At 39.0% G+C, this 13,478-nt stretch overlaps 1 protein-coding gene across 2 annotated transcripts in view; it reads right to left on the minus strand.

Annotated features, from left to right (window-relative positions):
• The window catches only part of ephb1 (EPH receptor B1), a 175,583-nt gene that overhangs the window by 67,620 nt on the left and 94,485 nt on the right, over nucleotides 1-13,478 (minus strand). For both annotated transcript variants that reach the window (XM_086172083.1, XM_086172082.1), the window contains exons 4-5: nucleotides 8,588-8,743; nucleotides 1,546-1,881 (exon numbers count right to left, since the gene is read on the minus strand). In XM_086172083.1, coding sequence (XP_086028209.1) covers nucleotides 1,546-1,881; nucleotides 8,588-8,743 — 492 coding nt within the window. The remainder of the gene's footprint in view (nucleotides 1-1,545; nucleotides 1,882-8,587; nucleotides 8,744-13,478) is intronic.

Here is a 13,478-nt window from a genome sequence, read left to right on the forward strand (position 1 = left end):
AAATGCCAGACAAGAGGTCTCGAGGAAGACTAAAGAGAGTTGGTGTGAGAGGAGAGGATACAGAGAACAGGGTTAGATGGAGAAGGTTGATTCGCTGTGGCAACCCCTGAAGGGAAAAAACGATGGGAGAAGAAGAAGATACATCCCATGATATTTTTAAGGCAGGTTGAGGATCAATCAGGTGATCTCGTTTACTGTTTTACCTTTGAAACAGCTATTTCTAATTACTGTAATATATTTGATAATACTAGTATATCAATTGGACAAGGGATAGGGCCTGCTGGATTGTACATTCATTATTATTATTATAAAAAAGGGCAATTATTAGCAAACCTGCACATCAAGGAAAAGTTAGTTTGCTCTTCACAAGCTTATATCAAGGCCTATCTGCATGACAGATTTAATTATGAATTTATTTCAGTTAATTTGATTGATATGATATTTCAAGGCATTATTAAGTTACTGGTTTATAATATGAAAGCAACATGTAATTTGTCTGCTTCGATATTTCATGTATCATTCTGATGTCAAATACCCCTGCTCTGTAAACTATGAATCGAAATTACTAGATGGAGAGAGTTGATTCGCTGTGGTGACCAACGAAGGGAGAAGCCGAAAGAAGAAGAAGACTAATTGCAAACATATTTTACCAGATTTTTTATTTATTCATTTTCATTTTTACCATTATAGGCTCTAGGAGAGAAAATTTTTTCAATTCATCTGAGAAGTTAGGAATCACTGATTTCCAACTGAATCAAACTGATTTTGCAACCGTATACAGCTACTGTACTTAGTCTTCAGATTTGAGTCGTAATCGAAACAATGATGTTTAATTCTGACAGGTGGGGTGCTGTCTGTGTGGAGTTTGCATGTTGTTCCCCCTGTCTCTGTGGCTATCCCTCTGCTCCGATCTCCTCCTACAATTCAAACCCTAATTGGAAACCCTAAATTGCCCAGACATGTTAATGAGTGAATGAATGATTGTTGCTTGTGACTGACTGACAACCGGTCCAGGCTCCCCACCTCTCACCCAATAACAGCTGGGACAGGGACCCCAACCCCATGACCCTGACTGCAGGATAAGTGGCATATGTAATTAAAGAATGTATGTTTGTGTTTGTTTTTTTTGGGTGTGTGGGGAGGATCTCAGCCCTCATGCCAACTTATCATTGCTACGCACATGTTATTTATTCTGAGAAAAGGTAAATGCCAGTCAAAAAGAATCCAAAGTTTTATAGACAGGTTTAAAGTGCAAGAGAAATGTGAAAAGGGAAATAGAGACTTGCTACATGCAAACAATTATTCTATGGATGCCCAAGAAAATATGCAAACTTAGACTATCGATTTCTTTGGAATTAATCTGTGAATAAATCATGACTAAAAGGGAGATGCTGCAACAAATACTCTTTGTCCTGCCAGAATCTCTAAAGAACAACACAACTACAGTACATATATGTGACGATGGATGCTGTAGATGAGCTGATACAATGGCTATCATTTTGAACCCTTTAACTATCATTCCACTTTACTATTGTAGCCACTTACCAGCCTGGTTGGTGGTAATGTCTATGGAGACATGCTGTGCAGGGTATGGGCTCTTATTGCTCACTCCATTGACAGCCTGTATCTCGAAGCTGTAGAGTGTGTGAGCCCACAAGTTGCTGATGAACACCCTTGTCTCAGTCAGACCCAGCTGTCGTGGGACGAAATCCACGTTGTCATCACAATGAGAGCAGGCGCGACGGTCAGCTCGGCACTTCTTGCACACAATGTTATAAACAACGTCATCACGACCGCCTGTCTCCCTAGGGGAATGCCATTCCAGGATCACAGATGTTTCATTCACAATAGAGATTACATTCCTTGGGCTGGACGGGACACCTGTAGAAACACAAAAGAAAGATTCGAGTCAAATGCTAGTGAATACAGGGTTACATAAATCAAAAACTAGACCTCATATCAAAAAAAGAAAAAAACAATTGGCTTGCCAGACCTGTAGTCATAACCCTGAAGCAAAAAGAATCTATTGGTTTGTGTGAAAGAAACCTATTTCCTGCATGAGCTGTTTGGTCAATTTAGTCATTGTAATGTGTTGCTGGCAAAACAGCAACTTGTCTTTTTCTTCTTCACAACACGTTCAGCACAATTCGAATGCTAATTTATTCTGTTCACACCCGGAGGGATCATACAGCAAAACATTTGTGTCTATCAAACATTGGTTATTTAGCAAAATGCGGTGTTGCATGGAGTATTATTATGCAAGTAGCTCTGGAGATTCGCACTCCCATTCACTCTCTCATAGCCCACAGCTGGAACACAACCTCAAAGATGATATTCTGTGAAAAATTGGGAAATTACAAAAGTAGAATTTTGCTGGTTGGCAGCTTGATATTAGAATGCACCAGAGACCGTGTACCCTCATGCAATTGTGTTAAAATTTTCTATGAGTTCAAATCTGTTAAAGTGACAGTGTATAGTTTTGCTCTGTATAGACTCCTTGTTCCTCCAGCTGCTTTAAGACTGCTCATTGTTCTCTGATAATACACTGCCAAAACATTCGATATTGCCAAGTCTTTAGTAAATGCTACTTAGATTGAGTCAGGCTGGACTTTGGAACTGATCTGGTACAACTCTAATGTTGATAAAGCATCAACATTATCATATCATTATTATCAGAAGTTAAAATCAACAAAATCCTTGATTTGATAAACTGAACATAAAAGTCCACTTCAAGCACACTATAACCCCTTTATTTTTCCTCTTTCATTTAAAATATGTCATCCAAAAGAACTTTCGGAATGGTTACCTTTCAGCATACTATGATATAGCACTCTCCCATTTTTCCTGTCAGTAGGCCAAGTAGTTTCTTCAGTCAACACAGACATGACATATCTTTGTTACTGCAAAGTCGTGTGAAATAGGCTCGGGGGATTGGGCCAAAGAGGCAGAACGGGTAAGAATGAGGGACCTTGGTTCAGCATCTCAACAAAAGTGAGGTTACTGACAAGAAGGCCGTCACCTCCATAGCTTGGAGTCATAGCTCAGGTTGGACTCAAAGGAGAACAACTTTGCCGGGTACATGCTCAAAAGGAACAGAATTTTCTACTAGATGTGATAGGTGTGTTGGAAAATGTCAGCAGAAATGTAGCTTTGTTGGTTGGATTAGCAGCAGTATTAGCTGCGTCAATGTTTTCCCACCAAGACTTGCACAATGAGCACGTCATATCGTTTACAATCTCTTGGGTCATCTGTATAATCCATCTGTTCAACAGCATTATTGTATATGCCATGAAAATCTGCTTATGTGAAAAATTTGCATTAATTCCTGCATGAATTGTAAATATTTTTATACACCCCACCTGGATAAGGCACCACATGTAATTTCAGTTGTTTTAAGTAGTTTCAGTTATAACTGAATAGTATGAGATTGCAACTTAACCAATGACTTGCAAGCAAATATCATAACATTATCTATTTGGCATAGGATTGAATTTGGTGAGAATATTACATACAGGGTAATGTTCATACCTCGTTACATACAGGGTCTCAGCTGGTATTCGTTTAAAAGGCCATGCAGGACTTGTATGGAAATGCACATAGTCTAATGGAGGTTTTATTCAGGAATGAAACATCATCCTCAAGAAGCCATCATCACAAATGAAGAAATGCTTGGTTTAAATTCACAATCACATCGTGGGCAAAGGATCATAACATTTAGAGGGACATATAGGGTGCGTCATACGAAAAGACAGTTGGGTCATGTACAGAGGAGGGATAGTGAATATATTGGTAGCTGGATTCTGGAATTGGAGCTGCCAGGCAGACCAGAGGTCTCGAGGAAGACCAAAGAGAAGATTTATGGACGTAGTGAGAGAGGATATGAAGTTAGTTGGTGTGAGAGAGGAGGATACAGAGAATAGGGTTAGATGGAGAAGGTTGATTCGCTGTGGCGACCCTTGAAGGGAAAAACTGAAAGGAGAAGGAGAAGACACATCCTATGATATTTTTAAGGCAGGTTGAAGATAAATCAGGTGATCTCCTTTGCTGTTTTACCTTTGAAACATCTATTTCTAATTACTGTAATATATTTGATAATACAAGTCTATCAAATAGACAAGGGGTAGGGCCTGCTTGAATCTACATTTATTATTATTATAAAAAACAGCAATTATTAGCAAACTTGCACATGAAGGAAAAGTTAGATTGCTCTTCACAAGCTTCTATCAAGGCCTACTGCATCACATATTTAATCATGAATTTATTTTAGTTAATTAATCAATTTAAAAAATATTTGATTGATATGACTTTATAAGGCATTATTAAGGTACTGCTTTATGATATGAATGCAACATGCAATTTGTCTGCTTCGATATTTCATGTATCATTCTGATGTAAAATACCCCTGCTCTGTAAACCATGAATCGCAATGGCACTTATCTTTCAGCATTCAAGCTTCACTCATTTATTTCCTATTTTCTCAAACAAAGCATAATAATTAGAGTCATAATTTAGGTGAAAGAAAAATGTTCCTTGAGTAAAACCTCACAATAAACTGTAGATTATTCAACATAAATATTTGGGCAATAACATCTGATACGGCAAGTTTCTTTGCATTTTCACCCCCAAAATGGAATTGAGTACCTATGTATCATACAGTTCAATTAAACTGAATGGATTAAACATGTCTTTGAGTTTTTATATGTGGAACATTAATCCTGCAATACACACAAAACAACTTTAACAAATGGTGTGTATGGTGGACCAATAATATTGGCTGGTTAACACAAACACAGCAGCAATAATTGTATCCTATAAATGCATGACGAAATGAATGAATGAATGAATGAATGAATGAATGAATGAATGAATGAATGAATGAATGAATGAAAAAAAAATCAAAACTAGCAGAGGGTTGTGTTTTAAACACTCAAATGATCAGCTAACTGAGATTAATGACGTGAAAATGAAATGTTAAGGATTCTGATTTGAGCTGAGCTGTAACTTCTAATTATTGATGTTCCTGGTGTAATATTTACCCATGGATGGATACTCGTCATTGAATAAACATATTTATTTATTCAATTATTGAAACATAAGACACAATTGACCCTTCATATACTTATCTACGCTTGAATGGTCTTCATTCTCACAAAACTTAGTACCCCTTGTTCAATGACAACCGAACAGCCTGAAGTCTAGAGTTGTAGTAAATACAAATGTGCATCTTATTGATGGTCTTTTTCAGGTTTATACCAGGCCTGAAAGTTAAAAGGATTTAACAGATGGCAACAAAACACCGCAGCCCTGTTTTCTCCCTGGCTAGTGATATCAAAAGTGCTCCTGTGTTCAGAATAAACAGTCCTGCACATTGTCGGCTAACCAAACCTTTGGCTGGTTTGAGACTGATGTTTCTCTTCTTTCAAAGTGTAACTTGTTATGATGTTTAACTGGCCGTGAGGGACCAACATCAGGTCCCTGTGTGGGTATACTGATCACAGCCAAAAGGGACTAAAAGAAAGCGAGAAGAGTTGCGTGGGTTAGCATGAGATTAAATAAAAACACATTAAGAGGAATAATGAAGTCTGGCTGAGAGACCAAGTGAGTCACAGATAGATTGTGGATTACGGTGGTTGCATCTGCAATGGCTAAAAGGAAAAAATATCTGCAGATTATTTTATCGATAAAAGGTTGATATACTACACGTGACTGCATTCCTCTTTCTCAAAAAAAAAATATATATATATTAATGGTTCCCTTGCTTGATTCCCTTGCATCAATATGTGATGCACACATTTGCACATTGTAGTCAGTAAAGCTATATGTCCTGGTAGACTTGGCTATTACCGTTTGCTCCTATTACTACTTAAGTATTATGAGATGAACCTACTTTGCCAAATCCTGCACCATTAAAAACACCCTCAACACTGCTTTGCTGATGAATTTGTTGTAAGGTATGTTGAAAGCAGAAAAAGGAGAATGAAACCACTGAAAAGAAGACCAAATAACACAAACTCTTTGGAAAGATGAGGAGAATGGAAATAAAGATAACATTATCCCTTCAGTCATGTCAGTGGATTTAGTCTGCATTATGAGCCAAGGGCAGTTTTTGACAGTAAGTGACAAAGCTTTTATATGTCAGGCTCATGTGTCCTGAGTGAGAACTGCATTTACAGATATACGATTTATAGCCAGCATGGTGTAGATAAGGAGGAAGCGCATCATCAGACATATATTCTTTATCTATTTTTTATAGTTATCTAATTACATTACATATATAATATATTAAGTTTATGTTTCAGCAGGCAGTAGTGGACATCTTAATTTGTTAATTATTTCCAAATTCGGCTTGCTTTAACTCCTTCATATCCAATGTATTTTTTGGCTCTGTGAAGAGGCTCAGTGTTTTGTTTTCCTGTTTTCCTTAATCCCTCAATCAATTAGAAGAAATGCGAGACTCTTCGTCTTAGTTTGTTATATCCTACCTACTATGTCAATGTATTCGCTCCTTATTTTGTCAATACCACTGCTCTTGTAACTATTCCCTTTGCTGCAATTATCTGATACTACTTACGCTTGAATCCAGTATCTCCTCACGTGCCCAGTGGTCTAATCAACTTGTTTGAATATCTTTCCCTCTCATCCAACTCATCCCCACTGAGATCAATCCATTGGCAGAGCAAACTGACCTTTCAAAGCTACGCCATTCGCACACTTACGCAGGCTTCTTTTGGAAAGACACCGATGTGTGTCAGTTGGATGCTTGGATCCTTGAGATAAGGATTGGCAAGCGATATAGTGAGATGCAAACAACAGTCCCAAGGCTCATTCGGCTGGGTGGTCACGCTGAGAGAACTAAGCTTCATACTGTGACAAAACTCAGCCTCCCTCCCCTCAGGCAGAGGCTGGGGTCAGCGGAAGACAGTGGATCGCAAGGGATGGGAGTTGGAAACAGAATGATGTGATTCCGAGAGTTTGAAAATCCATGACAGGAAAGGATGGGGGGATTGAGGGGAGTGGTGTTAAGCACTGCGCTGATAAACCAAACCCGTGGACAATCCATCAGCGATCTAATCAGACTGATCTGGAGCATACAGGAACCTGTTCCTCAGGCGGCCGTAAGAAGCATGGGCAACAAATTCTGCTGCAACAGATTGGCCTGATTTAAACTACTCTGGCATTGCTCTTATCAGGAACCACAGCATTAAAAGGGATTCTTACAAGAATGATCTGATTGATCCCTTCCTAGACCCTCCCCATGCCCCCTGCTGATATTTGTGTAGCCCACAGCATCAAGCAAAACTGTTGCTGAACGGTCAACCTGATCCTGCTGTGAGAAAGTTCTGATATGATAAAATGAAGAGGATTTGGAGATGGTTTTCTAATTTGAAACTGATGTATCATTTTTTTCTTCGTTTAGACAGTTTTTATTATTCCCTATTTTCTCTACTTGACAAGTCACATTCGTGTTTAAAGTTATGAACGCTGTTGATAATATATGACTAAGGTATGTTGAATCAAAAGAAAAAAAAATGTCTATCTTAAACACCGGATAACATGAACGTAGAGAAGCATGTAGTGCTATTCATTTTATGGCAATTTAGCCTCAAAGAACCAAGAAAAATGATCTGATTGAGATGATGCAACAGTAAAAAGAATAAAGAAACACACACTGCACAGAATCTAACCATAAAGCAGTGGGATGAGCCATAGGGAGTTAATGTAGAAGTTGCTTGGGGGAAATTCAGGGCCTCAAGGTAGATGCAATGCTCGGTGGAACATTTGCAAAGTCACCTGAGAGACATGGATACCATGAGGAGGAAAACAAAATTCAGGAATTGATCGTTTTTAGCCTGAAGGTATATGGATACACCCACGGACCATTAAAACAGGCAGACAGACATGTTGCCTTGAACTTGCCTCGTTTAATTTACACATATAGTCAGGGTCTAACATTCTATAGGCAAAAAAGAATGACTCCTCACTATGTACATGATAACCAATACATACAGTGCTTGCATATTTTCAGTTGAAAGGACAGCAAACATTTTTAGTTTGTATGTATGTATGTGTGTGTGTGTGTGTGTGTGTGGGGGGGGGGGGGTCAAGAACTTTTTTTTCCATATGTAGGTGTTGGCAGGGACACCGAAAATCCTTCACATATTGCTTTTTGCAAAATTTCAAGGTAACAATGATGCTGTGAGAGGTTTTGTTGGATCGGCAACAGATAACGGCAGGACATTGTTGCTTTGCAGCAGCTGTCCAAGTAATTAGGACTTCAGGGGATTTTAGCAAGCAGGAAGAGAGAATAACAGCAATGGATGAGGATAACTGAAGGGAAATAAAAAAGGGGTTTTAATGACGAGTGCATAGATGTCACTGCAATATGTTTCTGATAATGGGAAACCTTTCTGGAATGTGTGTGTGTGTGTGTGTGTGTGTGTGTGTATCTGTGTGTGTGCGCGTATGCATGTTGGAGGCATAACAACAAATCAGTTTAATAAATACATGGTATACTTAAATAGTTTTTCCCGCTACAAGAACAAAGTTTAGAATACAAGTGTTGTATTGTCGTGTACGATATACTCACTAGTGCAGGGCTCATCCGGTTGATCTGCATCACCACGATAGTAACCATTACGGCAGACACAAATGGTGGCAGCCTCCGCAGTGGAGCGGCTGTTGGGAGGGCATTGCAGACACAAACTGGAACCCTGGGTAGACTTGAAGGTTCCCGGGGGGCAAGCTGAGAAGAAAAAAACAAATAAATAATGAAAGTCAAAAACTTAATATAAATTTGGATTTTTGCCACCATGTGATCTTCAATCTGAACAATCTGATCAAGCATGGACATGCTCAGTCACTCAGCAGGCACTTCAAACTAAAAAAGTACTTTTAGTTCTTTGTGACTTTAGTCAGTCATATCATTTTCTCCTAAAAGTTGCAGACTAAAAACTAAATACATGAGTTCCCAGCAAGGCAAAAGGAAGAAAAGGAAATTTGTGCCAGTTGCATTAAATATTTTCCCCACATTCTTAATGTGTTTTCTCATCATGTGAATGACTTGTTAACATATTTTTGCAATGGCCCTTTACCAGTGACATGACTTTGTTTTCCCACCATTTTTGGCCACTGGAATTCAGTAGTGGCCTTCTGTCAACTACAGTGTCTGTATTGTGTTCAAGTAAAACAATATATATATATCATGTGAGGCAATATGCTACAGTTTTCTATCTAATAATGCGCTTGAGCCCTAAAAAGGCCATGGTGGAGGACAAAGTTTATTGTGACTGATACCACTGGGCTTAAATCCAGGCCGTTACTTTATCTATTTACAATGGTATCCCAAAAGAATACAAAGTGGATAGATTTGTGCACTATGTGGTAGGATTTACTGACTAACCATAATACAATCTTTAATATTTTAGATCCCATGATACTGGAGGATGTTCTGGTGTCACTACATTCCTTAGGGGAAGGGTTGTAAATTTAATGGGACAAGCATCCTAAAGTTCTTCTGGCTGTTTGAATTTGTCTGGGGTGAAACACTTGACTGCAGCTGACATTTTGGATGCTTGTCTTGGAACGTTGACAGTAAAAATGCATTTTCTTCTCCTTTTTTCTCCATGGATGGTGACAGGTTGAGCTGTTAAAATAGTATTACAAAAATTAGGATTATTGTAAGTGGTTTTAGCAAGCTGACAGGAGAAACTATTGGATGAAATAAGCCTTATCCTTATTACAGCTGTGTAGCATGTTATCAAATGTTTTGATTGCAAAATGGACTGCAATGTCAATGCATGGATTTCCTAATGATAATTCAGTTAGAAAAGAAATGAACAACACATTTTTAATTGTTTTTAAATTGTTTTCAGCTCTGTTAAAAAAAAAAAACAAACATGAATTAGGATTAGATCCTTAATTGATAACTTTTCCATTTGTACTCAACAACCTGCCTCTTTAATTGGTTGCTAATGAAAAATTTAAATAATCAAGAATAATGAGATTACATGAAGGGGAGAAGTAAGGCAGAAAGGAAAAAAAAAAAAGACTATTCTTCATCTTTGTTGTTAGGTCCAACAAGGACAAAAGAAACAAACTGACCTCACGTTTTCTCAAATAATACTGTCTACATGTCCATCACCAAAAACAAACATGTCAGAAGACTACAACAACTCCAGACAGCAGTGGGAGATGTGAGGCAAATAGTTACAACAAACAAGATAATACCTATAAGCAAAATACTTCCTTGTTTTCTGAAGGCTAGAGTTGACTATTAGAAACATTAACTTACAAGAGCTCTGCAGGGTCTGTCAGGAATCACAAAAAAAGAACACTAATAATAATACATTAAATAATACTCTATATGGCCAAAAGTATTTGCTCCCCTGCTTTCACTCGCATATGAACTTAAGTGACATCCCATTCCCAATCCATCGGGAGCAATTTGACCCCGGTCTGGCCTTTGCAGCTAAAACAGCTTAAACTCTTCAGGGAAGGCTGTCCACAAGGTTCAGGAGTATGTTTCTGGGAATTTTTGATCATTCTTCCAGAAACGCATGTGAGGAAGTGAGGTCACACACTGATGTTGGACGAGAAGGCCTGACTCTCAGTCTCCGCTCTAATTCTTCCCAAAGGTGTTCTCGCGGGTTGAGGTCAGGACTCTGTGCAGGCCAGTCAAGTTCATCCACACCAAACTCTGTCATCCATGTCTTTATGGACCTTGTTTTGTGCACTGATGCACAGTCATTTTGGAAAAGAAAGGGTCCAGCTCCAAACTGCTCACACAAAGTTGGGGGCATGGAATTGTTCAAAATGTCTTGGTATGCTGAAACTTTTAGAGTTCCTTTTACTGGAACTAAGGGACCAAGCCCAGCTCCTGACAAACAACGCCACATCATAATTCCCACCCCTCCACCATACTTCACACTTGGCAGAATGCAGTCAGACAAGAACCGTTCTCCTGGCAACCGCCAAACCCAGACTTGTCCATCAGACTGCCAGATGGAGAAGCGAGATTCAACACTAGCAATAACGTCTCCACTGCTCAAGAGTCCAGTGGCAGCATTCTTTACACCACTTTGCATTGCACTTGGTGATGTGTGACTTGGATGCAGCTGCTTGGCCATGGAAACCATCCTATGAAGCTCTCTTAGCACTGTTCTTGAGCTAATCTGAAGGCCACATGAAGTTTGGGGGTCTGTAGCGATTGACTTTGCAGAAAGTTGGCGACCTCTTCGCACTATGGGCCTCTGCATCTGCTGACCCCGCTCTGTCAGTTTAAGTGGCCTACTACTTTGTGGCTGAGTTGCTGTTGTTCCCAAACACTTCCATGTTCTCATGATGCAGCTGACAGTTGACTGTGGAATATTTAGGAGCGAGGACATTTCACAACTAGATTCCAGTTCAGCACTGGAATTCACAGAGCTCCTGAGAGTGAACCATTCGTTCACAAATGTTTGTAAAAAACAATCTGCATGCCAAGGTGATTTTCTACACCTGTGACCATGGAAGTGATTGGAACACTTGATTCTGATTACTTGGATGGGTGAGCAAATACTTTTGGCCATATAGTGTATGTTTCTCAGAGTGTAAGCAAATAATTTCTCCTTTTAATATAGAGACACTCCTTAGTCGTTTATGAAAAAAAAAAGTCAGTTGGTGTGCCATATTAAGAAGCTCCAAAGTCCAAATGCACAACAGTTTATATAAGATGATAAAACAAAGAAGTAGAAGATGTAAAAGATGGGATGCATACATGCCTTGTCTACTGGTCTGAACAAAAGTAATACATCGAAAGGAAAGTGACAAGAAAAACAGCATGAAAGCTACAGGCAAATTTATGGCCGGATACACATAGAAAAGTGAGCGACCACTCTAATGCGTGACTCTTATAAAAAGGATCATAATAAGTTGTTCAGTGTGTGCTTAATGGGGTGTGAGTACAATATGTGCATTGGGCTCTGCCCCTGGTTGTGTGTTTAGACAGAAATACGGTAGCTATCCTGGGGTCTCTTAAATGGGCAAACAGGGATTGAAGTACATGAGTAACTGTGCTGAATCTGCCATCTGAGATAGGAGGGCCGATACTTTCCCTATAGGCAAACATGCAAGTAGGGGAATGCATACATATACTGCTTGATTTACTGCCAGAACAGCTTTAGTAAACTGATATACCCATAACTTCCACTGACCCAATTAAGTGAGGTGGTCCACCCATATTTTTAACACTTGAGGAGCATATGTAATACTCAAACTGTGATAATGTAATGCCTCTGCTTGGACAGTTGAAGATGCTACAATCAGCATCAAATTACTGAGTGGAGAGATAAATATATAAAAAGACGCAGTCTCACGTAAATGCTGGACAGCAGAGCCCTTAACTCTAATTAAAACATATAATGTGCATGAATGCGAGAATAAAAAACTCATTAAGTGGCTGTTTAGCAATCTGCCTCTTAGATGAAGAGGGAAGAAGAAAGAGATGGATTATAAATGGGAGAAAGAATGAGAATGCAATGTCTGTAATGTTTGGTTTTAAAAGCAGACATTAGTTGCACGAGCATTGCTATTCTTCACTGGATTTGGAACCAGGCCAAGCCCAACAACTTTTCTGTGATTTATGAATTCTAGGAATGTATTGCAAAAAAAAGACACATCACTCAAAAAATATGTTGATTTACAGCATTGCCTCTCAAATTGTGTGACCCCGGGGAACATGCTTATGGTGTAGTATTAGCCCTATGGTGTAGGCTTTTTTTTTTTTTTGCATAGAGCATGCACACACACAGCACAGAGCAGAAAATATGAAATGCAGTGAACTAACCCTCAAGAGACACCATGGAAAAATATTGAACAAGGATGACAAGAATGGTGGAGAGAGATGGAGATAATGAGACAAATGAAAGTCACCTAAAAACTAAGACGAGGAAATATGACAAAGCGTGAATATCACTTGGCATCACTGTGACTACGGTGGGAGACGAGGAAAGACTGGTGTTTACTGGTGTTTACTGTTTACTCTAAAAATGTTGGCAGCAGACAGCATGAAGCCAAATAAATTAAGGCATTACTTAACGACATTACACCCCTGATAAGCCGCTTGAGTTTTTTCAGTGAGAATCTGCTGAATACAGTCATCCCTACCTGCAAAAATTAATTTCGGGGAGATGTTTGCAGCCCCCCCCCCCCCCCCCCCCCCCCCCCCCCCACACACATACATATATGCACACAACAGAGGGTCACTTTACTTCACCAAAATTGTATTGTAAGTAATTTCTTATAAATAGAAACAATACAACAAGAACCATGAGATCTTTTAAACTTGTCCTTTCTATCTTTGAATCTTCAAATCTGCATAGAATACCAGCCACCTGCCTAAATGTGGGCCTATTTATTTCCTGTGACTTTTGCAAGGTCTCATTGTATTTAGCTGCTGCTTGATTTGCAGACTTGAGTAATTTTGCTGAGACTTCAAGCTC

Source organism: Fistularia commersonii, chromosome 25 (genome assembly GCF_037954325.1).
Source record: "Fistularia commersonii isolate RoL2024-O1a breed Wild chromosome 25, RoL_Fcom_v1.0, whole genome shotgun sequence".
In the NCBI taxonomy this organism is placed as follows: Eukaryota; Metazoa; Chordata; class Actinopteri; order Syngnathiformes; family Fistulariidae; genus Fistularia; species Fistularia commersonii.